The sequence below is a fragment of the Daphnia carinata genome, chromosome 9, assembly GCF_022539665.2.
Source record: "Daphnia carinata strain CSIRO-1 chromosome 9, CSIRO_AGI_Dcar_HiC_V3, whole genome shotgun sequence".
In the NCBI taxonomy this organism is placed as follows: Eukaryota; Metazoa; Arthropoda; class Branchiopoda; order Diplostraca; family Daphniidae; genus Daphnia; species Daphnia carinata.
In genome coordinates, this window is record NC_081339.1 from 8,460,929 (window position 1) to 8,485,394 (window position 24,466).

The 24,466-nt window shown below is 40.0% G+C and overlaps 4 protein-coding genes and 2 non-coding genes across 6 annotated transcripts in view; 3 read left to right on the forward strand and 3 right to left on the reverse strand.

The window, feature by feature from the left end:
• Window positions 1–19,123, forward strand: part of LOC132088280 (uncharacterized) — a 45,153-nt gene extending 26,030 nt beyond the window's left edge. The window contains exon 2 of the mRNA XM_059496825.1: window positions 17,267–19,123. Within this exon, the coding sequence (XP_059352808.1) occupies window positions 17,407–18,804 (1,398 nt within the window). The 5' untranslated portion in view covers window positions 17,267–17,406 and the 3' untranslated portion in view covers window positions 18,805–19,123. The remainder of the gene's footprint in view (window positions 1–17,266) is intronic.
• Trnai-uau (transfer RNA isoleucine (anticodon UAU)) lies at window positions 2,546–2,649 on the reverse strand. The gene is made up of 2 exons: window positions 2,612–2,649; window positions 2,546–2,581 (listed from the first exon to the last, which is right to left on the reverse strand). It is a non-coding gene; the product is annotated as a tRNA-Ile (tRNA).
• Window positions 3,361–5,014, forward strand: LOC130700865 (beta-1,3-glucan-binding protein-like). The gene is made up of 6 exons (XM_057522844.2): window positions 3,361–3,619; window positions 3,703–3,849; window positions 3,923–4,056; window positions 4,123–4,315; window positions 4,405–4,603; window positions 4,691–5,014. The coding sequence occupies exons 1-6, from the start codon at window positions 3,390–3,392 to the stop codon at window positions 4,913–4,915; spliced, it is 1,128 nt and encodes a 375-aa protein (XP_057378827.1). The 5' UTR covers window positions 3,361–3,389; the 3' UTR covers window positions 4,916–5,014.
• Trnat-agu (transfer RNA threonine (anticodon AGU)) lies at window positions 5,324–5,396 on the forward strand. The gene has a single exon. It is a non-coding gene; the product is annotated as a tRNA-Thr (tRNA).
• Window positions 8,011–24,466, reverse strand: part of LOC130700698 (coiled-coil-helix-coiled-coil-helix domain-containing protein 2-like) — a 62,456-nt gene continuing 46,000 nt past the window's right edge. The window contains exon 5 of the mRNA XM_059496829.1: window positions 8,011–8,023. The gene's annotated coding sequence lies outside the window, so the exon portion shown is untranslated. The remainder of the gene's footprint in view (window positions 8,024–24,466) is intronic.
• On the reverse strand, window positions 20,462–21,286 carry LOC130700699 (calcyphosin-like protein). Its single transcript, XM_057522687.2, has 5 exons — window positions 21,211–21,286; window positions 21,032–21,121; window positions 20,813–20,946; window positions 20,656–20,731; window positions 20,462–20,594 (listed from the first exon to the last, which is right to left on the reverse strand). The coding sequence occupies exons 1-5, from the start codon at window positions 21,280–21,282 to the stop codon at window positions 20,493–20,495; spliced, it is 474 nt and encodes a 157-aa protein (XP_057378670.1). The 5' UTR covers window positions 21,283–21,286; the 3' UTR covers window positions 20,462–20,492.

A 24,466-nucleotide genomic window follows, 5' to 3' on the forward strand; every position in this document is an offset into this window, starting at 1 on the left:
CTTTAAGTTTTGGCTGAAATTGGCTGAAACGGTTTGGTTGAAATGAGGTGGGAATGATTTAAAAAACCCGCTCACTTCTGTTGCCCACCGTCTCGCCAGAAGTCCTGTCCATCCGTAATCCCCTCCTCCTCTTTTTTGCTGGATATATGAAACAGCCACGTTGATGATGTAACTTTTTGAATTGTTGCAAATGGCCGATAACGTACTCCAAAGAAAGAAAGGGAAGCGAGGAATGGATCTCGTTTATCTAGGAGTAAAAGAAGGCTTCGAACGAAGAGGATTAGCCTTAAATTTGGCACAACATTCGATTCGATTGGCTCGAGAGAAACAATTGGATTTCATCCAGAGTGTCACAGTATGCCCAGAAGCGCTCAACATTTTCGATCGGTTGAAATTCGAAACATTGAACAAGTGTAAACTGGTGGATTATTGGATTGGCAACGAAATGGCCTTTCCGAATGCTGGCCCGGATGATTTCGGCGTTGCGCGGAATATCATGAAATTTTAAATCTTGTGATATTCAGGTTTACGGTGCTCGTATTGATGCGGAATATGTTTGAATTGGAAAATCGGCTGTGGAACGAATTGGTTGACGAACGAATAAGAATCTCCAACCCACCGTTGTTGATTTTTGTGAAACTTTTGTTTTTCTAAAAATTTCTAATGAAATTTATTGTCTGAATTGTACGTGATAAATGAATCGCAACGAGAAAATATAAAATTTAATGACATGCTATTGAAATTTGGAGTTCGGATGACACTCGCAAAAAACTCTTGTATCAGGTAATTGCACATAAGCAGTCGTGTATTCGTACGAATTTATCTACATTTTTCTGACATTAAAGTACGCTCTCAGCAACTTTAAAAGTTATCAAAAATGGCTTTCAATACTTCTTTTCCATCTCCCAAACGTCTTCCAGGATCGAAAAAGACTTTTCCAAATGTATCAGCGCGGGTCAATTCTTTCAACGGACGCAAATCTCTTTCCAAATTACCGGACACCAGCGTTCCTGCTGCACCTGAAAAACCCGGTAAAGATTCCCGTAAGATTGACCCCGCTGTCGGCCACCAGAAACGCTCAGCCCCTGCCAACGTGAGCCATGCCAAGAAGATCCGCACTCATCACGATTCCTCGGCCGTTTCGGCTTGCCTTAAAACTGCAACTGCCACCAGAACCCAGAGGTGCAAGTTAAACCAACTGCACCAGTGCAGAAACCAGATATTACCACCAGTCGTACGGCCGGGCAGGTAAAACCAGTGAAGCCAAAGACGATGGATCGGACGGACAGGCTCTTCGCCATGAAACCCCTGCCAGGGAAAAAGAAGACTCTGGAGGATTTTGTGCGTAAACCTTTCCGGGCCAATCCTGTTCCTTTGAGCACCTACAAACTTCCAAAGGATTGTTCGGCAGTTAAGCAGGAGCCTCATCCTCCGGCCAAGAAGATCGTGGTTCAAAGTTCCCCACCAGAAAAGGTGAAACCCGTTCCCTTCCGGGCCCGACCTGTTCCGGCTAGCACATACGTTCCATCTATCCAACCGGCGGTGCGCAAAATCCACAAGGTCGAAAAGACTGACGTGTCTGTCGTACCTGTGGATGACGCGGCCGTCGGCAACGATGTGAAGATTTCAGAGCCGATAGATGAACCTGCTAGCTGCGAACCGGAGACGGTTAGTGGCCCCAATGGCCCTGAGGTTGCGGCTGCAGCTCTGTGAGTGCATCGATGCGTCTTTTTCCTTCCTTTTTCAACACTGTGTAAACCAAAATGCTTCATCTTGTTTTCGGCTTTTCTCTAATTCTAAACTTGTGAAGATGTCCTTCCCCAGTAGCAAACCAAAAGAGCTGGGCGGTGAACCCGTAAACGGAGTTGTTCATTGTCGTATGTGGGGGCTAACCAATTCATGTTTTCTTTCTGTATCAATTGTCTTCTTCATGGCACAAGCTTGCGTTGCAAGTGACGGGATGGCGAGCAATATTGTCATCCCTCACTAGCACGCACTCGCCGGAAGAAGGCCATCACGAGAGTTGATTGTCTCGTGGTGATGGCAGAGTTAACAGGTTGTCCCTCACCTCTGCCACAATGCGCAATTACCTTTAAGGGGGAGTTTTTCCTTAAATGAGCCAACCAGTTCTGGAAGTGCGTCACTGTGGAGACATCTGAGCAAGTATTCATCTTTTTCTTCCCTTTTTCATCCGTTTTTCTTCCATTTTGCGTCCCTTTTTCTTTCCTATTTCTTTCCTTTTTTTTTCATACTTTTGTTGTGGTTCTCGTTCGGATTGTCTTAATGGTAATTCACTGTTCTGTCAGTTGATTACAAACAAAACATTGAAGCAATTTAATGTTAATTTACTGTTCTGTCAGTTAATTACAAACAAAATTTAAAATCAGTTTTTTGTCTTTGTTTTATTTATTAATAATTGGATTTCCATCCAGTCCTTGTGGGTCTTCAGAGTTACCCGCAAAGAACATCCAGTTTATTAACAATTCCCCTTATGGGGAAGGAAATATCATAATTATAAGGTAAAAGCAGGGCAGGGAAAACATTATTCTCCAGGCGAGGCTTGAACTCTCGACCTCGGCATTTCTTTTTCACGCTTTAGTTATTACTGTCATATAAGTACCTTGCGCTAACCAACTGCGCCACTGGAGATTGGAGACATAGAAAATGATATTTTTTTTTTATGCATTCTCAATTTATCTGTCATTGGCTGCATAAGTTTTTCGATTGGAGAAGGAGAAAAAATTGATTCCCATTTTCTAACCCAAAGCCACAAAAAGGAACACTAAATCTTGCTAGTTCTGTGCCCAGCTCACGACCCCCCCCCCCCCCCCCACAAATTGTGTGCTAAACAGTTAGCATCTCCTGTAATGGGTGTCTCCTATGGTCCCGGGCGTTCGCATGTGGACGTGCGACACACTGCAGCAGGCGTGTTATAATGGTTCATACGATTATTATGAGAGTACAGTTTACTTAGGTCATTGCAACCATGTTCAAGTAGCATCAGTGATAGACAGGCGTGCGTCGACGTTTATGCAGCCTGTCTGTTGCCATATGTTTTCTCAATAATTCAGTACTGTGGAAAAAAAAAGGGAACGAGCAAATTGCTGGGATATTAAGCATTGTCACGCTGTTTAATAACAATATATAAGCTAGGGGGGCTATTACGACGCTTTTAAAACGCAATAGGAAATATGGCCTTACCAAGCCTATTGACAAGAATTTTATATCGTACTGGCTGACCAACAGGCAAAGTTATGACAGTGTTTTCATAATAAACCTGCTTCGTGATTGAACTCCAGATACTGCACAAAAATCGGAAAATAGCGTATATATAAGTCGGTAGGAAAACCAGTGTTACCAAGCTCGTCGTACCTCTCGCAAGCGTCGTCATGGCTCTGCAATCCAATAGAACGCCAGCCTCTGCTTTACTTCGGTCCAACGTGCTGGTACTGCTGTTTTCACTCTTCTCGAATCAAATTTCGGTAGCCACAGCGGTACCCACGCTGATTTTTGAAGACAATTTCGACACTTTCAACACGTCAATTTGGCAGCATTTGATCACGGCCTGGCGTGGTGGCCAGAGCCAATTTCAGTACTACACGAACCGTACTGAAAATAGGTGCGTATATTGATCGTTTAACACGTCCATTGTTGTTCGAATTGGGTGTCAAAGAAATGTTATTATTATTTTTTGAATTAAAGCTATGTCAAAGACGGCATATTACATATTGTTCCAACGTTCACGGCGGACCGGTTTAGCGAATCGTTCTTGTACAATGGTACGCTTAATTTAACAGCAGAAGGATGCAACTTTATCGGTCCCGAGAACTTTACCAGCAGCTGCCTCAGGTTTGCAGTTTTCTCTTTACAAACGTTGTGCTCCATATACTTACATCTTGAATTGTATCTTGAAATCATTCAGGAAAGGTGGGCTTAATGGAGACATCATTAACCCAATCCAGTCGGCAAGGATAAGAACCATTAATTCTTTCAGTTTCACTTACGGAACTGTTGAAATTCGAGCAAAACTCTCACGAGGAGATTGGCTTTGGCCATGTAAGTCTTTCGTTTTTCATTTTTTAATTCAACGAATTTTTATTTGCTTTTGCTGTGCGCTTGAAGCTTTGTGGATGTTACCGACTGATAATGATTACGGAGATTGGCCGAGATCGGGTGAAATCGATATGGTTGAGATCCGTGGAAATGACAAAATGGAGTGTGATGGATACATAAGCGGTAACCGACGAGCCAATTCCACTTTGCATTGGGGTCCAAGCAAAACGGCAGACAAGTACGCCAAAACCAGGTGGTCAAAGTAAGTTTGTCTTTTTTATTTTTATTTATCCTACTTGTTTTCTGCAATAATTTCATTGGTTGGAATATCTTCATTGAACTACATATCAGGTTTCTAACAAACGGCTCGTTTGCAACTGAGTTTCATACTTACGGTTTGCGCTGGCTACCGACTGGCATTGTTTTACTCATAGATGGTGAAGCGATCGGAGCCGTATGTCCTCCAGCTGGCGGTTTCTGGAAATTGGGAGGTTCCAGCGGTACAAACATTTGGCAAAACGGCACAATCATGGCACCTTTCGACAAACGGGTTTGTGAATTTCAATCAACATCTTCTGCACAACGAAAAAAAAAATCAATCGGACAAAACTAACGAGAAATCTTTCATATTGGATAGTTCCATTTCATCTTCAAGGTGGCGGCTGGTGGCGACTACTTTCCTGATCGCTGCCTCAATTACAATGATCAAGGAGTGGCAACCCCTAAGCCGTGGAGCACGGCAGACACCGTGCAGATGAAACCTTTCTGGGAGGCGAGGAACCAATGGTATCCAACTTGGACCCGCAATCCGGAAGACAGTCACATGTTGGTCGATTACATTCGTGTTTGGTCTCTCGGCTAACTATTTTGGATCGCGAAAGCAACATTCTGGGAAGATATATTTTAGAAGTACTTTAACCCTCAGTTTGTGCCGAGCTCGTTACACTTTTGGTAGTGGTTTTTATTCTGTTTGTAACAATTGAACGAATTTTGCATAGATGTGGAATAGAATATACATTAAATCAGTAATTTGCGTACATTTCCTAAATAAATTCGGATGAAGGGATCCCCGTGCTGCAGAATTAGCAGGAGATAATAGAATATCATTAAGAGTTCATTATGTATAGCCTGACGGAAGCTTCAAAATTTGAAACGATGAGTTTTTTTTGCCGTTCGTCGGGCTCTAGTGATTCCGTCGCAAATGTGTATAAATTTTAATAAAACGTTTTTATTATTACGGTTTGGCGGGTGGGATGTTATATATATTTGTGGTCCTATGGCTTAGATGGCAAAGCGCCTGCCTAGTAAGCAGGAGATCACGAGTTCGAGTCTCGTTAGGACCTCACGTTAAATAAGAAATTTTAATATTACGACGTAGAGAGACTGTACGTTCAGATTAGAATTCTACAATGCAGCTTTCTGAACAACGTTTTCTCAACAATCGATTTCGATCACCCGGGCCAAATGCTGGCCCGTATGATTTCGTTTACCTGAAATTTAAGATGTTGTAGTATTATCCAGTCATTTGTTGAGTGTGTCTATGCTACCGCTTAAATAGAATGACGTTCTCCAGTGTTTCTAAATGGTTTTGGATATACATATCATCGTGAAATTAATCATAATAGGGATGATCTTGAAAAAATAAATTTGAACTGATATTATAACGTAATACACATAAATTCAACTTAACATATTAATTCATCATAAAATTTAACTTACTAATTTGTGCGGATGTTTCGGATACAACTGTCTAAACAAATACAATTGTTTTAGACATAAGGTGTGGTTCTTACAACTTCTTTAATCCACACATTATTTTTTTTGGTTATATTCTCATAGTTCATTCCGGTGTTTAAACCCTAAAATCTAGATTGAATCAGTATCTGTAGCATAAGCCATACATTTTTTGCATCTACTTGGAAATATTCGGAGCCCTTACGAATAATTCGATGAATTACAACATTTACGGGCTTGAACCCCGAAAATTTTGGTAAACATTTTAACAGCGTATGTTATAAACGCAAACATCGAATAATTTCATTTAAGGGAATAAAATGGAGTTTTCTATGGAAACTCTTCAAATCGACAATGCAAGACCTTAGCGTAGCATAGGCTGATGTTTCGTCCTATATCAGATAAAGGCCGGATAAAGATAACGTATACGCGTTGATCTTGTTTGTTATTAAACTACAAAGGTTGCTGTCAATTTGCTGGATCTAGGATAGTGCTGTGAAAACAAAGGCACTGTTGGTGCATGACTGGCGCAATGTTGAAAACTATGATATCGGGTTTTACCTGTAGGATGTTTACTCGTTCGAGAACATTATTTTTGTGGGCTGTGTACATACAATCACCAAATTTTTGCGTACCTGCATCGACTTGAATGATGCCCATGACGCAGCTTGCATGTATTCATATCTGCTGTGCTGGCTAGTTCTCCGTCTTTGTGCTACCAGATCATTACCGGCTATTGTATAGGAGAGAAACAAGTCGTAAACTAAATCACTTTTTTATTCTTTTCCCCAGTTAGATCGTTTTCGGTGCCATGACATTATATAAAATGCATGTGTTCTTTTATTTTTATTAAAAGTGGGGTTCGCATTCAGTGGACAATCAACTGCAGTTGGCTATCATTGTGATTGATTGATATGACTTGAGACATCAGCTAATTGACTCTAAGTTATATCAACCCTGTCATGACAGGGTTTTTTTTCTTCCTAAAAACAGAGATAAAAGAAATGTTTGCCTAGGGTAAAAAGTCTGTCCTTCTAAGATACACTTTGCTAACGCTACGATCCGAATGGCACTGTATTTTGCCGCACATCAAAAACAACTCCTGTCGATTTTCGCACAGTTTCTCTATTGCGATAAAAAGAGTGTATATGAGACGTAATATAAGAATAAGACGTAGGCTATCTGATTTTCTCGTGATAAAAAATAAGTAAAAGTACATATCCATTTCGATAAAATCCAACCGATCTCAAGTTCCTATGACAACCCTACACCTTGACTTCAAGGTGAGGAAACCAGGCTGCCAGTGACGTTCCAACAGCAGAAGCGTATTCTGAACACAACCCATGACGAAACAAACATATACAGTAGTTGAAGTACAAAGCTTAACGTGACTAACTTATAAGAACTGAAATTCAACAACTTAAATCTCAGTGTATTTGGATGTTAATTTAAAACAAAAAATCGTGGACTTGGTAAGCGACATTTTAAATTGTGAGTTGGTTGTTAATTTGGGTTGTATAGTAGACTGTTAGATCCAAGAAACAACTCACGTGCATGCTCTGTACGTGTACTATTACTTATCACCAAATGGTTTGCCGCATCGCGTTTTACCAATCGTTTGGAACTTGTTTTTTTTACAATGCTGATTTTCATATTCTTTTTTGAAGTGGATTTCATTAAATAATAATTCTTTTTTATGTAAAAAAAAAAAACATTTAAAAGGCAAGCCATTGCCACACAAAAACCCACCAATTCTGGCTGGGCAAAATGAACAAAAAAAATAATAATAATAAATGACTTTGAATTTTCTCGATTTCGAGTAAAGTGCTCGTCTAGAATTGTTGGCATAGTTTGTTTTCATAATGGTGGCCGTAGCGATACCGGTTATTTAATCATTTTTCTAGAAAAATGCTGGGACTGTTTCAAGTAACGATGACTACAGTGTGTATAATGAGCTGAAGAAAACCAATAGCTTGAGTAGATGATTGAACAAAATTGGTAATAAAAAATCCCCCCCCCCCCCTATTGGGGGAGCGAACTTCAAGCAAACTTGGGAAGCCATTTGACAACGGTTGTTTACATTTTGTGTTTCTAGCAGTCTTGTGTGAACTAAACGAAAAAATACATTTTTTTTCTTTTTCAACGATTTATGAACCCTTTCTTTACTGCGCTTTCGGGGAAACATTAAACACCTATCGCTGAACATAAATTTAATTCCGTTTTTGTGTTGTTTTCTTCCCTATTTTCGCGAAACAGTGTAAAAAAGCACAAAAATGATAAAAGAATTCGCAGTTTGATCGGATTGCAAAAGATCGGATCGGAGATCGCGATCGGAAAATTGATCGGCGCGGCAAGTCTGGATAAAAGAATAGTTTGCCTAGGGTAAAAGGTCGGCCCTAAAATATATTTTGCTGATGCTACGATCCGAATGACACTGTATTTTGCCGCAGGTCGAAAACAACTCTTTTTAATGCCCACTCCGTTTATTTATTGCGATGCGAAGAGTGTTGCGAAATGGCGAAATGCTAACGTTTAGCCCTGGAGCGTTTTGTCTTCCTGCTAGCCGTGGGCTAGTTGGCATCCATGTACATTTATTGTTTAGCCCAACCATTATGAATTATTAGAGTAGCTCCCTTAATAACTTAGAAGCTAATAAGGAAATATAAATAAAAATCACTAAAAGACCTGTATTCCTAACCCCCCGTTTTACCCCCTGGTTTTGGAGTCGAAATGTGACGAGTTAGCAGAGTGTGACGAGACGTTTTGCGAAACGAACGTCGTTAGGCAAGGCCTAAAATACAGGAATTTAAAAGTGTTCGTTGTTTTGTGTTTCGTTCTACGTCTTTTCCGCAACAAGAGCAGGATATAAGACGTAGTCTATCTGATTTTGCCGCAACAAAAATTAAGTAAACATAGCGAGCCCATTTAGACAAAACCCACTTGATCTCAAGTTCCTACGACATCTCTACACTCAAGTTTCAAGGTCCAAGAACCAAGCTGCCAGTGGCGTTTCAACAGCAGTCGAAAGCAGAAGCTTGTTCTCATTCTGAACGCAACCCATGATTGCGAAACAAACAGTGGTTGAAGTACAAAGCTGAATGTGACTAATTTTTACATATTGAAATTTAACATCTTAAAAATCCGTCCATTTGGATCCTAAGTGAAAAGAAAAAGCCATGGATATGGTAAGCAACATTTTTCAAATTGTGAGTTAGTTGTTAATTAGGGCTGTATAGTGGGCCGTTAGATCCACACAACATGACGTGCAAGCTCTGTGCTGTATATGTGCACTGTTAGATCTGTTGCTTGTTATCACCGGATGGTCTGCGGCGTCGCTTTTTACCATTGTTTGGGATTTAAATTTTAATGTTCTGGTTTTTAATTTCCTTCTTTGCAGTCGATTTTATTAAGTAATGGTTCCATAATGTTGGCCGTAGCCATATCTGTATTTCATTTTTAATTTATTAATTTATGGTTTAACTTTTATGGTGAAATTCGCGTATGGTTTCGCATACGCAATCGCCTTTAGCGAATTTGACAACGCCTTCATAGTTCATTTGCCGACGGCTACGAGTATGTTGACACTTGAATTGGCATCCCTGTTTTTCTGTTATTTAACTCAGTTTTTGTTTAAATAAGTTTCCAACGACGATGGACGAGAACAATTCCACTGAAAGCTGTAATACCCCAACATCCCAGTCGCTTAACAACAGCGATGAGGTCATTGTACACATCAGAAATTGGATTCAGGCAGACGCCAAACCGAAAATGCACGAAGATGCCGTTAAACACATCGAGTCGTTTGTGGATAGACAAATTTCTTGTCTGGAATCGACTTTGGTCGAGAGGCAATATGTTAAAGTCGTATTGGAAATGTGGCTGAGAGAGGGTTTACGAAAGGCCTTTGATTACCTAAATGATGAAACAATCGATATCAGCATCGAAATGCCTACTTTATTGAAAGAATTGAATTCCGTGAATTCATTCGTAGATATTGGCCTCAAACTAAATGAAGCGACGTGCCAACTGACAAATCTGTGTGACGCAGGATGTCAATATTTACAGCTAATACTCAATCAGGTGGATCTTTTCAAAAACACGCCGCGTTTCTCGGTTCTTGTCTCCGTTTATTTCAAACAATTTAAAGCGTCTTGCATTGACAAAGTCTTTTCCAAGTGTCTAGATGATGTCACTAAAGACCAAATTGATGTCAAGAGAAACCAGGAACTTATTCGCACATTAAATGCGCTATTTCGAGACGCCAGTGAATACCCAAGAATTCAAAATCTTTTGGAGGAAAACTTCATGCGAAAAGACGCAAAGGGCTTTGATGGCGCAAACGGGAAAGACTTGATCAACCAACTGGTGAAGATCTTTGCAAGTAGCAGGGATGCGACTGTAAATGAATCAGCAAGTTGGTTGAATCAGCTAAAACCAGAAAAAGAATGGATGCCTAAAGTGCAAGTCTTGGTCAAAGAGACGTGCAAGGTATTCCTGTTACCTAAAACGACGATCGAAGTCAAAGACGAATATGGTAGAAAAATAATATTCATTAAAGGCACCTTTGTCTTTGTCAGCAAAGTTATTGACGAAATGAAACGACTGAAGGAAAAAAATCCCGAAGTGCAAGAAATTCAGATTGTCGGACTGTCATCTGTTTACGTCGATTGCCACCTGGAGAATGAAATCTGGTACGGAACGAACGTGGGAATCGTTGCTGATAAAATTTTCGTAGACAACGAAGTCTGTCGGGATGGCCAGAAACATAGCATCGAAGCGAAAGGTAATTATTGTTTTTTTTTTGTTTATTCTGATTTTAATTCGATTGTTTTTTTAATGCAAAACACAGAAGGACCTACGGAGCCGATGGAGGCTAATAGTTCTGTTGATGATTTCTGCTTCTGCTGGGATGTCTCGGGCAAAAACGGTAATATATCAAACAACACTAGAAACTTTAAAACTATTTCAAAAATTCACATATTTCAATTTTACGCAGGAAAACCTAGTCGACCGGGTACGAGCGGCGGCAACGTACACATCATTTGCAACGAAATGCTCAACGCCAAACGATGGAAGGTTATTTCTGATGGCGGCAAAGGAGGTGACGGGCAGAATGGCGGTAATGGGGAAAGCCAACGAGAAGAAGAAGTTCATAAATGGTCCAAAGAATATTTCAATCAAGTGTTTCCTTCCATGTCGACATTCAGAACGGGAGAACAAACGGAAGACACAGCTTCAGGCGATGCAGTTAAAACAGTTCTGACGACGCTAAACGAGTTGTTGCCAGTTGAAAATCGAACATCTGGTAAAGATGTGCAACCAGACAATCCTGGTAATTTTTTCATCGACGGCACTGCGAAAGATGGAAGTAAGATTACCGTCTCGTACTATCAGTCCAAAACAAAACGGCACACACTCATCTCCTGCCAAGGTATTAACCATACATTTTCTTCATAAATTAAAAACTGTTATCGGTCGCTTACTATAAATGGCAATCAACAGGAAGCAGCATCGGACAAGGTGGATACGGAGGCACCATTACTTTTGAATTCATCACCAGAAAAGACTCGTTTTCAATAGAATCCAGGGTTCCTGTCGTCGGTAAGGATAATGGTCAACCAAAGGCTGTGCGGATGGGTGTCTACCAAGCAATGGGTTCTGATGGCGTCACGGGAACACCGGTAGGCGACGTTGGTTTCATCCACAGGATAGACACATCCGAGGCATCTGCAAACCAAAATCTGACAGGTCAATACATCGGCTTCGAAAATGATGTTAGCCTTAAAGTAGAAGGCAGCCACATGAAACCTTCAAAACAGCAAGATAAGTCTGATAATTACTACGCCAAACAACTGCATCGTCGTAGGTATGTTTATCTGTCAATTGCTTACCGTGGTCTAACCGCAAAAGGCCATATCCAGCCACTGCAATCGACTGTAGAAAATGCCACGAAACAGAAGGCCATCGTTCGCCAAAGTCTCGCACAGCACGTAATCCAAGTGGAAGAGCGCAAGCAGATAATACAACGCTACCAGATAAAGTTATCCAGCATCTTGGAGGCGGAAGAACAATTGACAGACAATGTCGATTTTCTAGTCAGCCAAATGGAAGACAAAGAAATTCAGCTTTATCAATTAACGACGCAATGCAGTCGGGGCGTTGACAACATTGGTTCGATGAGTTTTGTGAAACCGGCATTAAAAGAGAAACTGGACGTGCACGGCGTTTCAGACACTTCTCGTTCCTTAGTCGACCGATGGTCAGTTAGATGTCGCCCAGTTGATTTCTGTCAAAAATCGCTTTTTGACTTTGGATACTTCGATGTGCTTCCAACAACGAGCGGCGTCAATAGCGCCTTGCACAGCATTTTGGGCCTAGTGAATTCAAATGGGGTGTATAATTTAGACGACGAGCATATAGCAAGGCTTCGCCATTCTCTCGCTACATTCATCTGCAATAAGAAAAACAAGGAGAAAGTTTCGGGCTTCATCAAGCAGTTTGTACTACGTGTACAAAAGAGCGATGTATTAGATTGTCCCGTCGCCAATGATGTGAAATGTGCTTATTTCAGATTCCGACGGACGAACAGCGAGCAAAGTGAATTCAACTGGCCGAGTGCAACAGAGTTTGAGGATTTATTTGAGGAATACGCAAAATTTGTTATGAAACCATCAAATCCAGTGGAATCAGCTGAACTTGAAATACTAGCGTATATTTATAATATGGTCATCCACATATTCAACGATCAATCATCATCATTCAAGTACGAGGAAACATTGAATCTTAACGGTGTCAAGAAGTTCTATATTCTCCACAACGGAAATGGAGAATTTCAAGCGCTGTTACCAAATATAGTAATGGAACGTTTCTGTAAGATAGATGACGCTGAACTGTTTGAACGTACGCCCATCCAAAGTAACGACTTCAACACATTTTTGGATTCTCTTAAAAATCACGGCGCTAACAAACAAGTCATCGCTTCAATGAAGAAGCTCAACCCTGAAAACGGTGATACACCGGATAAATTGTTTCAGTTGTTTCTCGAACATTGCCAACGAAATGAAAATATTCTAAACGATTTAAAAAAACATCCAGCCGATTTCTGCCAGTTGGCTGAATGGATAGACGAACACAACCGTCGAAATATGAGTCCCATCGTCTACTTGAATATCGTTAAAAAAAACTCTTTGCTCGTCAACTGGAAATGCGATTTTTTAATGTTTGAAATTTGCGATCGGTTTACGCAAGATAATATTAGGATTAATTCTAATTTGTATAGATACATGTATAATCCTCCGGAAGATGCTATTATTTCTACAGATATGGATGATTCTAATTTTATGAAGACTAATATTAGTATCCTCGATGATCTAAAAAATTGCGTGCTTACAATAGCCAATAAAATACCATCCGTTGTGGCTCTATTACGCAAATTGGTTACCACATCCGACAGCTGTGCTGCGTTACAGCCACCTAACTTATTGCGCCTCATAAAATTAATAGCAAAGGATTTCGAACAAAACTGCGGAATCACAAGACAGCAGTTGCCAGAGCTCCAACTATTGCCTCTCAGCGATTGGTATCACCATTTAAGAAGCAAAATGTGGGAAAAAGAAGTCAATCGGTTGCTCATCACTGATTCGAGTACTCCAAAGGAGATAAAAAAACTCAGGAACAAGGCCGTTTACATGTTACTGGAACTCGAATTCGAAAACAAAGTAAATGTTTGTGACGACATATTGAATACGTATCAGGACTTGAAGACGGCCGTTTTTCATTTGAAAAATGCCCTACATCCGGAAGCGAATCCTAGCCAAAAATACGAGGAAAGAAACACTGACCTTATCATAACCGAGATGGAAAATGAAGATCGGTCAATGTATAATCTTGCTAAGTTGCGTGACGTAAAAAAGAAAGTAGAAAAATCTAAAACAAGACCAGACCAAATGAAAGATTCTGACAAGGAAACAGAAATAAAGGCATTGATCAAACAATGGCGCGATAATGGTTTAGAGCTGACGGATGGTAATGGAAGCAGGAATCAGTCAGCGGATTTTGTCTTTGTCTACGATTACGCCGTACAAAAAAAATGTACAAAGACAGGAGACAAAATATTCCGACTACGGGACACTCAGAGAGTGGCGATTATGACATTGCTAACAGGTGAAACCAAAGACAGCTCTGAAACTGCGATGTCTGAATACAAAAACACGTTAGCACAAGTGTCAACCGGTGAAGGCAAATCCCTCATCGTCACTGGTGTCGCAATCGCATATGCTCTTTGCCGAAACGGAGATAAAACGAAAAGGAAAATCGATGTTATTACAAGTAATGAAGTGCTGGCTCGTCGTGATTCTACACTGTCGGTTGCTGATGGTGGACTGCGTGATCTTTACGAATATTTCAATGTCAGTGTGGCAAACAATTGCAGCCCATGGGTAGATGAACGAACCCAAGCCTATAACGCAGCAGTCGTTTATGGACAATTGGCCAATTTTCAACGAGATTATTTACTGGATAAATGCTACGATCAAAACATCCGTGGGGACCGCACTATGGACCTTGTCATTATCGATGAAGTCGATTGCATGTTGCTCGATCGCGGCAACATTGCGCTCTACCTGTCGCACGACATCCCTGGCATGGAAATGCTCGAATCTCTTTACGTTTTCATTTGGGAGAAGATACGCAGCTCTTCAATCGGTTTGGATAAGCTAGCAGTACGAGAATCAGTTAAATTTGCTGTTCTCCATGACCTGTATGGTGCTATAACTAAAGACAATTTGGAGTCCATTTCCGATTCCCTGAAAGACAAACCATCGGAAAAGAATGATCTATGGTACCATTTAATTGAAACAAATGTCATCGACTCAGAGGGTCGTTTGTTGATGGAAAACGATATTGAAAACATCAAATTTCAACCCGAAATGGATCCCAAGATTATTTTTTATCTCCGTAACGTGGCGCAACGCAAACGGAATATTCAAATACCTACGCATTTGATGCCATTTGTCGAACTCCATGTTGACACTTGGATAGACAATGCCATAAAAGCATTGGAACTACAACGTGACGAGGACTATGTCGTCGATCAAGACCGAACAGACACCAGCCCAGATTCCAATCCTCAAGTGATTATCATCGACCAAGACACGGGGATGGATCAGATCTCATCGCAATGGGACGGAGCATTGCATCAGTTTATTCAGCTCAAGGAAGGCTGCAAGTTGACGTCCCAAACTCTAAAGGCTATTTTTATTTTCAACGCAAGTTACGTCAAATCTTACAAAAAGATAGAAGGTGTCTCGGGAACTTTAGGATCCGAAAGCGAGCGAGAATTCATGAAAGCACGGTACGAGAGCACTCAGTTTAATATTCCAACAGCTTTCCAAAAACGCTTTTATCGTAAACCGACGAAAGTCTTTAAATCAAAAGACTACTGGCTCCGTGCTATTGTCAAAGAAGCACGACAGATTATTCTTCCTGAAGATCAAGCTAAAGCTCGTTCTCTCGTCATCTTATGTCAATCAATCAAAGATGTGAATATTGTTCACAATTATCTGAAAAACGCTGTGAAATCGGAGGTCAATGACAACCACATCCATTGCTATACACGTGATTTTGAGAAGTTTGTTTTTGAAGGGAAATCGCTTGAAATTGGTCATGTGATCATTGCCACTAACTTGGCGGGCAGAGGCACGGATATCAAAATAAGCGAAAAATTAAGAGAAAACGGAGGCCTCCATATCTGTCTGACTTTTTTGCCGAAAAACGAACGGATTGAAGAGCAAGCGATGGGGCGTACAGCTAGGAATGGAGCTCCTGGAAGCGGAATCTTCCTCTTGTACCAACAAGCGCCTACAGGAAAAAAATGGGGTATCGAAAAATGGCTAAGCATGAAAGAAGAGCGTAACTGGCAAGAAAGCCTACGAATGTCCTGTTTAAAGATAAATTCGGGTAAAATGCAACTCGAAACTGGATTTATGGCAGATTGGATTCCTTTTTACCTTAATCTGAAAGAAAAACTGAAAAAGCAAAAATGTGACGATCAGGAAATTAAAACAATTTTCGACAGTGAGCTCGACAAATGGGCTTTATGGCTTGACAGAAATGGCGACCAATTAGTTCAAGCTGGGTCAAGCAAATCAACGTTGGCCGATTATCCGGATTTTTGTGTTGAAACTAGATTAGCAGAATTGAAAACGACAGACACTAATTGGATGACCCCAATTCGTTCTCTTGCCATGGTCAAACATTTGGCTATGCAAAAGTCAAAAAATGTTAGTCTAGTCAAAAAAGTTACAAAAAAAAAGTTGAAATCCCAAAAATTGTCGGTGGCACATGAAATTCTGAAACAAATCATTGATTCAAAGGACGGTGATCTTTATCCTGCTGCTCACTACTACTTTGCTTTCGTTTTGATTCAAGAAGATTTTAAAGACAACAAAACAGATTTCATTCAAAAGCTGCAAACGTGCGAGACTATTTTGAACAATCACATAGACATGCACTTATCCTTTTATCGCAGAGTTGCCCATGTAGCGCCTGAGCAAACTCCATCGTTCTGCGTCGTCGATGCCTATAAACAGCAAAAAAATAATGTGGTGAAAATCCTCGAATATTTCCTCGGTTCCGTCCGGGCCTTACTTGGCACTCACTATTGCTCAGCCTCCAATCTGAGGGAAGCTGGGCGAGATGCCCCCGAAAAGCTTGGCATAGCAAAAAGAGCATTGAAAAAACTTGAAACATTCGTACAGAAAGAACCTCCGTTACATTTCGATTTTTTTGGACATGAAACAAAATTAAATGGTGAACCTAAACGCCACAAAATCAGTCCCGCTAGAGCGGACGAACTCTTTCGATCGCTGGTCAAAAAGAAGTGTATCGCTTGCCAGCTCAACAACATCCCTAATAGGGACGCCATCGTTCAGCAAGTAGCCAACGAATACGGAATCCCGAAACTGTTAGAAAAATTAGTGCCCGTCTTTGGAGAGAACTTCACTGAGGAGGAGATCGAGAAAAAACTGAAAAAAGAAAAAGTGATCCCTTGTACGAGAAAGTTGTTTTGGAAGAAGCTGAAGAAGGCACGTGCCCTAGAGGCGGTGAAAGATGGATTATGCTCTAAAATGAAATGCGTCATCATGTTGGAATCCGAATGCGATGTCGAACCAAGCCAACCAAAAAGCAAAAAACTGGAACGAGAAAAACGGATCAAAATCGAGTTTGGATTGAATTCTTTCGATCAAAACTGTCTAAACGTGCTGTACAATCCAATTTACGACAACATGAATCACTTATTGGAGCAAAAGAAAATCATGTTCCCAAAAGTACGTTATTGACCAACTTGGCGATGAGTACTGTCAAAGAAAGGAGAATTTTGAATTCAATCGAATTGCAGAGCTTAATCTCGATACACTAGAAAAAAAAAGTAACGAATTGACATTTTCTGACTCATTGGGGAAGAATAATTTGCAACAAGTCAACATAACTCGTGCTAGCGAGCAGGATGGCGTTTGGAATGCACTAGTTGATCAGAAAATCATTGATTCATACGGCAAATTGTCGTCCAACTACCAAAAATTCAGCTATCCCGCATGTCCGGCTTATGAAGAACCTGTCATGCGTGTGATTGGCAGAAATTTCATCGCTGAAATAGTCAAACGTCAATGGCTAAGGCTAAAGACTGACAAAGATCCCAATTGTTTGAAAGCCATCAATTTGCTACCATTGAAACCCTATCGAGATATGCTTGGCGATCTGATGGCTGCCCATGTCATCTCTGGTGCTCGAGTGACGGAAGATGCAAAACTCATCGAGGAAGGAACTAAAGACATTGAAGATGAAGACGAGCGTGAATGTGTCCGGAAGTTTCTGAAAAGCCGCCAAGCTGTTTATGCTCGCAAGGGGATAAAATCCGAAGTTTTTCTTGACCTTATAGAAATGGATATTCGAAAGATTCCAAACACCAAGAACATTTCTACGGAACTCTATGCCTTCGATCACACAGCATTCAATCACGTCATTGACACAAAGGATCGAGAAACGTCATGGAAAACATACCTGACAGCAATTTTGGTCGGTGCTGTTGGTATCGCTTCAATTGGTGCTGGAGTTTTCTTGATTTACGAAAAATTACTACCCTTTAGACTGAGCCAGAATTTATTATTGATGGGAGGAGCATCAGACATTTTGTACGCCATAACGACCATCATGACGCACAACAACTTTACCTGGTCAAATTTGTTTCGTCAAAGGCTAAGGAGTACCATGGGAAAAGCAGAACCCATGGACACGATGAAAACCATTTTCAAATTATATGGTTCGACTGAAAATGCTGACTTCAGAGGGACAATTCGATTGGCCGATGGTAAGGAGAGATGGAAACGACAACGCGGACGCCAAATAGACAGAGATAGTGAAGCTGCATCAGGTGGGACTAGTGCGGGAATTGAATTGGAAAATAAAATCCATTATCTTTTACAAGAGTTTTTTAAAAATGTACATGGAGACATACAGACATGCCTCGCCAAAAACATGACCGAAATTCGAAAGAGGCTGATCCAATTTAACGAACTTTACGGACTCGAAACATCCCAGGTTTTCGTTAAAGAGAAGTTGAACGAATTGATTTCTGGAATTGGGGATAAGGAAGGAAAAGGACACAAATGGGTTTTTGACATTACCGCCGCCATGACTTTAATCATTCCTCAACAAACGGCAGGAAACCAGTTAACACAAGAAAGAGTTGATGAAGCGATTCACGGGGTGGAATCGATTTTTCATAAGTACGAGGTGCGAATGGGGTTGATGCGCGTGGCTTTCACAGGTATACGCAAATTTCTATCAGACTTGGAAAATCATGGCCAACCTAAAGTTCCAATAGCTGAAGACATCGACGCTGAAGAAGCTTTTCAGCGTTTTCAAAGAAGAACGCTGGCCAATATAGAGGATGAGCTTAAGAGACAAGTGGAAAAAATACTGGACTCGTTGAGGCAACAAATTCATGAAGTCCTCTGACCAAGTCTCTAATTTAGCGCGATATTACTTCCGAAATATTCACCACGTTTTTGCAGTTGGCTTAAGCGAAGTTGAATATCCCGTTATTTTTCGGATTTCCTAATTGCGCCTTGTGCGAGGACGAAAAATGTCTTCAAACACTTTAGGATTTTTCAGATATTTCTCAGTAATTATAGCTTTTCACTTGAGTTGGTAGGGGGATGTTATGTTGCTTGGGGAGCTTTTTTAAATTGAATCAATATTACATTTTGTTCAATCCTGTTTGGACACTGAACTGATTTTTTACATTTACCTTTCTTTACTTCCTTTTTTTTTGTTCCTTTTATATATCACGTAATCGAACAAGAAATTTGTAATGTGTTGTTCCAATTATGTTTCATTGAGTTGAATACAAAAAAAATTCTAGTTCAAACTTTTTCCGTAACATACAACTGACTACTCTTCAGGACTGCAAACGAGGTTGGCAGAGGCTATTGTTCTACTGTTTGAGGTTTCTAAAGTGTAAAAAGAGGACGCGTCAAGTTAAATTTGTGACACTGAAAAAGTTAAACTTAAATTTAAGGACCAAAAATAGTAATTCACCTGCATACAGCATTTGCATAAGACTGCCAGGGATCCCAAAGCATGTTACCTACGTGATATTCCTTAGATTAATGAAGAAAATAATTGTATACTGAAAACACAAGTTAAACTAAAAGTGGATTCCCTCCTACATCAGCAACATTCGAAGTCTGTCAATGCACGAAGACAATAGTATGCAACATGCCATAGTCATGTCATAGTAATAGAGACCCTCAGGCTGCCTTGAAATTGTTGGATGGAGATTGCATACCGTCAGACGCGGTCGAACGCTGTAGAAAAGAATGAGATGCAATGAAAAAATGAATGCAGAAAAAATGAGTCACGTTACGCAGCCATTCTGTCTAGATATCGATCTCCCTGCTGCTTTTGTGTTTCAATGTTGGTCCGAAGTAATTTTGAATCAGCTCCGACCACGTTGCACGTGTAATCTACACCAAGAATTATTATACGCGATATGATTTAACTCCAGTCAAATCCAAGAGTCGACGCCCCGGAACAATCAATTTCAGTAGCGGAATTAGTGGGCAACGTAAGCTGTCAGATTATAGGTCATCTCTATCATCAAACATCTTCATCTTTAAGATTATTCTTGTTGATTGGCTACATGCTATGCTACGTAGGCAAGTAGTGGTGTAATAGCCTAAATAAAAACATGAAAATTCCCTGTGGATAGTTTATTTGTTTAGATTATAATAATGACGAAGCGATATGCAAATGCCAGTCTTTTTAGTTAGCATAAGATAGGTGTCCAAGAATGTATGTGGTATTACATTTTTCATTCCGAATACGGGTGCGTTTATCGTGTCCGTTAGCATATCAAGTGACCAAAGAAATGCAAACTTTGTTCGATTTAGCTCGTAAGGTCGGGGCAATAGGCAATTAGGAAAAATAGGCAGTGGTAAATCCAATATTGAAATAGGTGTGCGTTTTGCATCTGCGATGCCAAAACAAATGAACCAGAGACAATTTGCAAATAAGATAAAAAAAACTGTTGGAAGGAAATAGATGCGTGGAAAAAGGTGGCGGAAGCAAAATCCGCAGTCATTAAGATCCTTGCTTTATCGAATGCTTTGCTGATTCTTCGATAAGGTGCGAGAATAAAAACATTACATTTTCCATGCCTGCCTCATCATCAAATCAAAATATGCATCATGATCGATTAACGAACTGACTCCAGCGTAATAATCTAGGAAGTCATCATATGTTACCTATGTGTAAAATAAGGATTTAGTTAATTGCAAACACGTGATAAATAAATCAACGATTTACCATTCCATCAATAGAACCGTTTGACTCAAAGTTAGCCAGGAACTTCTTGAGAATTTGCTCTTCTGTTTCCTCCCCACTGTTTTAGAAAGGAGAAAAAAAATTTATTTTAATTAAAGATATGACAGCAAATTTTATTATTATTTTTTTCAAAACTGACCTCAAATATCTGGGATTGTGTTTGACATTATAGACGCCGTTTAAATCTTCCAGAGTGACCACACCATCGCCAGTTCGATCTAAGTTTTTGAACGCATCGGCGATAACCCTTTTGCGTCCATCCGACATGGGAGGCTGGAGAAGAAAGCCAAAAACATTTTTTTTTTACGTAGGCCTATTAAAAGAAACTGGTAAAAACAAAAGATGGTACTCAGCGAACCCGAATGGCTTTAAGAAATTCGTTGATGCAAACAGAACCGGAGCGGTCCTTGTCGAAAGCGTCAAAAAGAGCGCGACAACCGTCCTCGGTCTATTCATTCGTTTAATAATAAATGAATCCAAAAATTATGATTTTTTTTTAGCTTCTAATAATTCATATTAGGTATTAAAATAAAGTACCTTGACGCCGCTTTCTTCGATTCCCTTGCAAAATTCATCGAAGCACAGAGAACGGTTTCCATTGTCATCCATCACGACGGAATATCCTTCATTAAAAAAAATTATAAATGTAATTAAGTTTTCATCTTTACATGTTATGCAAGCCCAGAGCAAGCATATTGGATTTAATTTTAACCTGCCTATTATTTTATTGCTTTTTTTTTTTAGATTACTTAGACATACACACATGGTTTATCCTCCTGACTAAGAAAATGGCATTATCTTTCTGTACGGGCCTTAATTTGAATAACTCTTATGGACTTCGAGAAGCAGAGAGATATTTCGATGATTAATGACCTATCTACTTAACTAAAAAAATTAAGACCTCTATTTAGCATATATACAAGTTTTAGAATAAACCCATCTCTGCCATTGAACATCAGGGATACATGGTGCCAGCTACATCTTCATAATTTGGCTCATCATGCAGCAGATCCAATAAGATGGAACTTTTCTATTGACCATTACATGATAATACTTGCAACGGAATTTCAAGGCCATGACAACAAAGCATTATCACCTTTTTTTACCCCTTTTTTCCGCAAGACGTTTCAGTCCAGCGATTAGTACGCTATAGGTGAGGACGAAGAAAGATATTACAAAAAACCAAAGCATTGTACCCAATCCTGTCGATCGATTTCGAAGGATTTCATCAACGCCTTGGCTTTCTGATGGAAGAAACTACATTAGAGAAAAAGGAAAAAAGTGAAAATCACAAGCTAAACTAAATAAACCAGGTAATAAGAACCGAAAGTGAAAGAAAGAGAGAGTGATGCTAACAACTAAATGTTAAAAAAATAGTGACGGAAACTCTTTGACAGTTTTGTGGGTTGCGATAGAAGCGCGGGCGTATATAATATTGTCGTGAATTAGTTAATGTCGTCAAACGTAAAAGAAAGAAAAATGGAATTTCCGCTTGCTACCAGTTGCTACATCCAAGATTTGTTGTTGTTGTTGCATACTCACGAGACATTGGCCGTCAATTCCCACAAACAAATTTTTGTTTTTTTTGCTCTTGACGGTACCAACGATCGGTGCAGCTGAACGCGGCGCCGATGAACGCATCCTAAAAAATTTCAGTCACTACTCATTTGGAAAAATTTTTTCAAACCACTGATATGCAATTAACTATAGAACATTGGTGCCTTTATAAAAAAAAAGGGCAGCATTTCCTCCTTCGAAACTTTCATTGCTTCCGGCCACGGCGGCTGCAGCCTCTGCAATGTGATGAAGAAAAGCGTTTGGAAACGGCTTCATAGCTTTTGGCAACCGGCTGGCTTTGTTGCAGTTGTTGGCGCTTGGCAAGTTTTATCGTAATAATGATAGTGGCAACGCAGTGCATCAATCCAAAGCGAGCTATCACTGTGTATAGGTGACTGTTGAGCTGGCATGCTAATAAAAAAATAATTATAATAAAATAAACAGTTAAAACGAATAGTTAATGCAATACCCTGGCCTAAACAAAGATGAAATACATTTGGAGGAAGAACGAAGGCTGCGTGCAGCAGCGGATTCACCCCAAGTAGTTAAGCGAAACAAGGCGAATGAGGTGCGCTTGAAGAAAGGCTCCAAATTAATTAAAGGTTAATCTTAAATAGTTCAAGTCCGCAGTAAATTATTCTTTCATCGCCTTTTCGTGAAATTCATTATACTGGTATAAAATGGGACTCGTTGTGTTCCACGTGATTCTGGAACCTTGTAAAAGGTATATGAAACCGTTTGGTATTTCGAGACGGATTTTTTTGGATTTTTTACTGGTCTTCGTTGCTAACTGAGTTTTTCGAAAACGACAGGCAGGGTGCGGAACTTCAGAAAGGAGGACAAATCAACACGCCTCTCCTTTCTTCATTACTTGGCATTCAAAAACATTGGATGCATTATGCGACTTTGTACCACACGATCGGCCTTGCCTGTAAGTTATGAAATCGATTCATTTTAGTGCTAACTCATTTCATGACTTGCAATTCCAAACTATTGTCAAAGAGCAAGTGAGTTAGTTAACTAATAATAATCTACAACTTGTTTTCCTCGCATTTCCAACTGGATGAACTCACCAGCTTATGGCACAAAGATCTAGGGACAGGGAAACCTAATTCTATATGACATCTCCAACATGGGCGATAAAAATGTTTCAATTCAAATCGATAAACGAAGAAAGCCATGTAGCGAAACTTGTTTATTCTTTCTCATTTAGTGCGTTCGTGGCTGTAGGAGTCCACTCCTAGATGGGGTGTGTGCGTGCGTGATTGCCTTCCGTCACGTATAACCCAGCCGGTTTGCGGTGAACCGGCAGAAAATGGTGCACGTCGCCGCAAAATTATGTTGAAACATCTGTATACAAAGGCAAGCTCGCATCATTTTCCTTTAATCACTGTGTCATTGCGTCCGCAACAAAATAAAACCCGTAACGTGATTCTTGTAGCTATAGTGGCTGAATCTATACGGTCTGCGAGTTGGCGGTAAAAAAGCTGTAAGTAACTTCCTGCTAGTTGATGAAATACCAGTTGCATATTCACGAGAGCCTTTTTAGGCTTACGTAAGGAATCCTTGGCGATTTGCCTTATCACGTTGTGTTGGTGGGAGATAGCTCTTTGGATGAAACAGGTTGGATGAGTTCTTGAGTTGAAAACTAGAAAACACCCGCAATCGGTGAAACGGAGCCTTATGAGAATCTTTGCCCACTGTCATATACAATGAATGTGGTGTAACAATAGTTGGATGTTAAACAGTTTTCCAGTTAAATACAGTAAATAGTCAAAGATAACTTTAAGTTTTGGCTGAAATTGGCTGAAACGTTTTGGTTGAAATGGGGTGAGAATGGTTTAAAAAATCCGCTCACTCCTATTGCCAACCGTCTCGCCAGAAGTCCTGTCCATCCGTAATCCCCTCCTCCTCTTTTTTGCTGGATATATGAAACAGCCACGTTGATAATGTAAATTTTTGAATTCTAACGGATAAACCTTTGAAGCTTATTTGTATACAGGCAGGTATGCTCCATTTTTGTTTCTGCTTGTTTCAACTTAAATCTTCATTATTCAATTCAATCTAACAGTGTTTTTTGTTTTTCTCTTTTAGGTCTATTGAAAACCATGCCCTACAGGACAAAGTTTTTCGATGGAAATGTGCATCTTTTTCTTCCCTTTTTCATCCGTTTTTCTTCCATTTTGCGTCCATTTTTCTTTCCTATTTCTTTCCTGTTTTTTTTGTACTTTTGTTG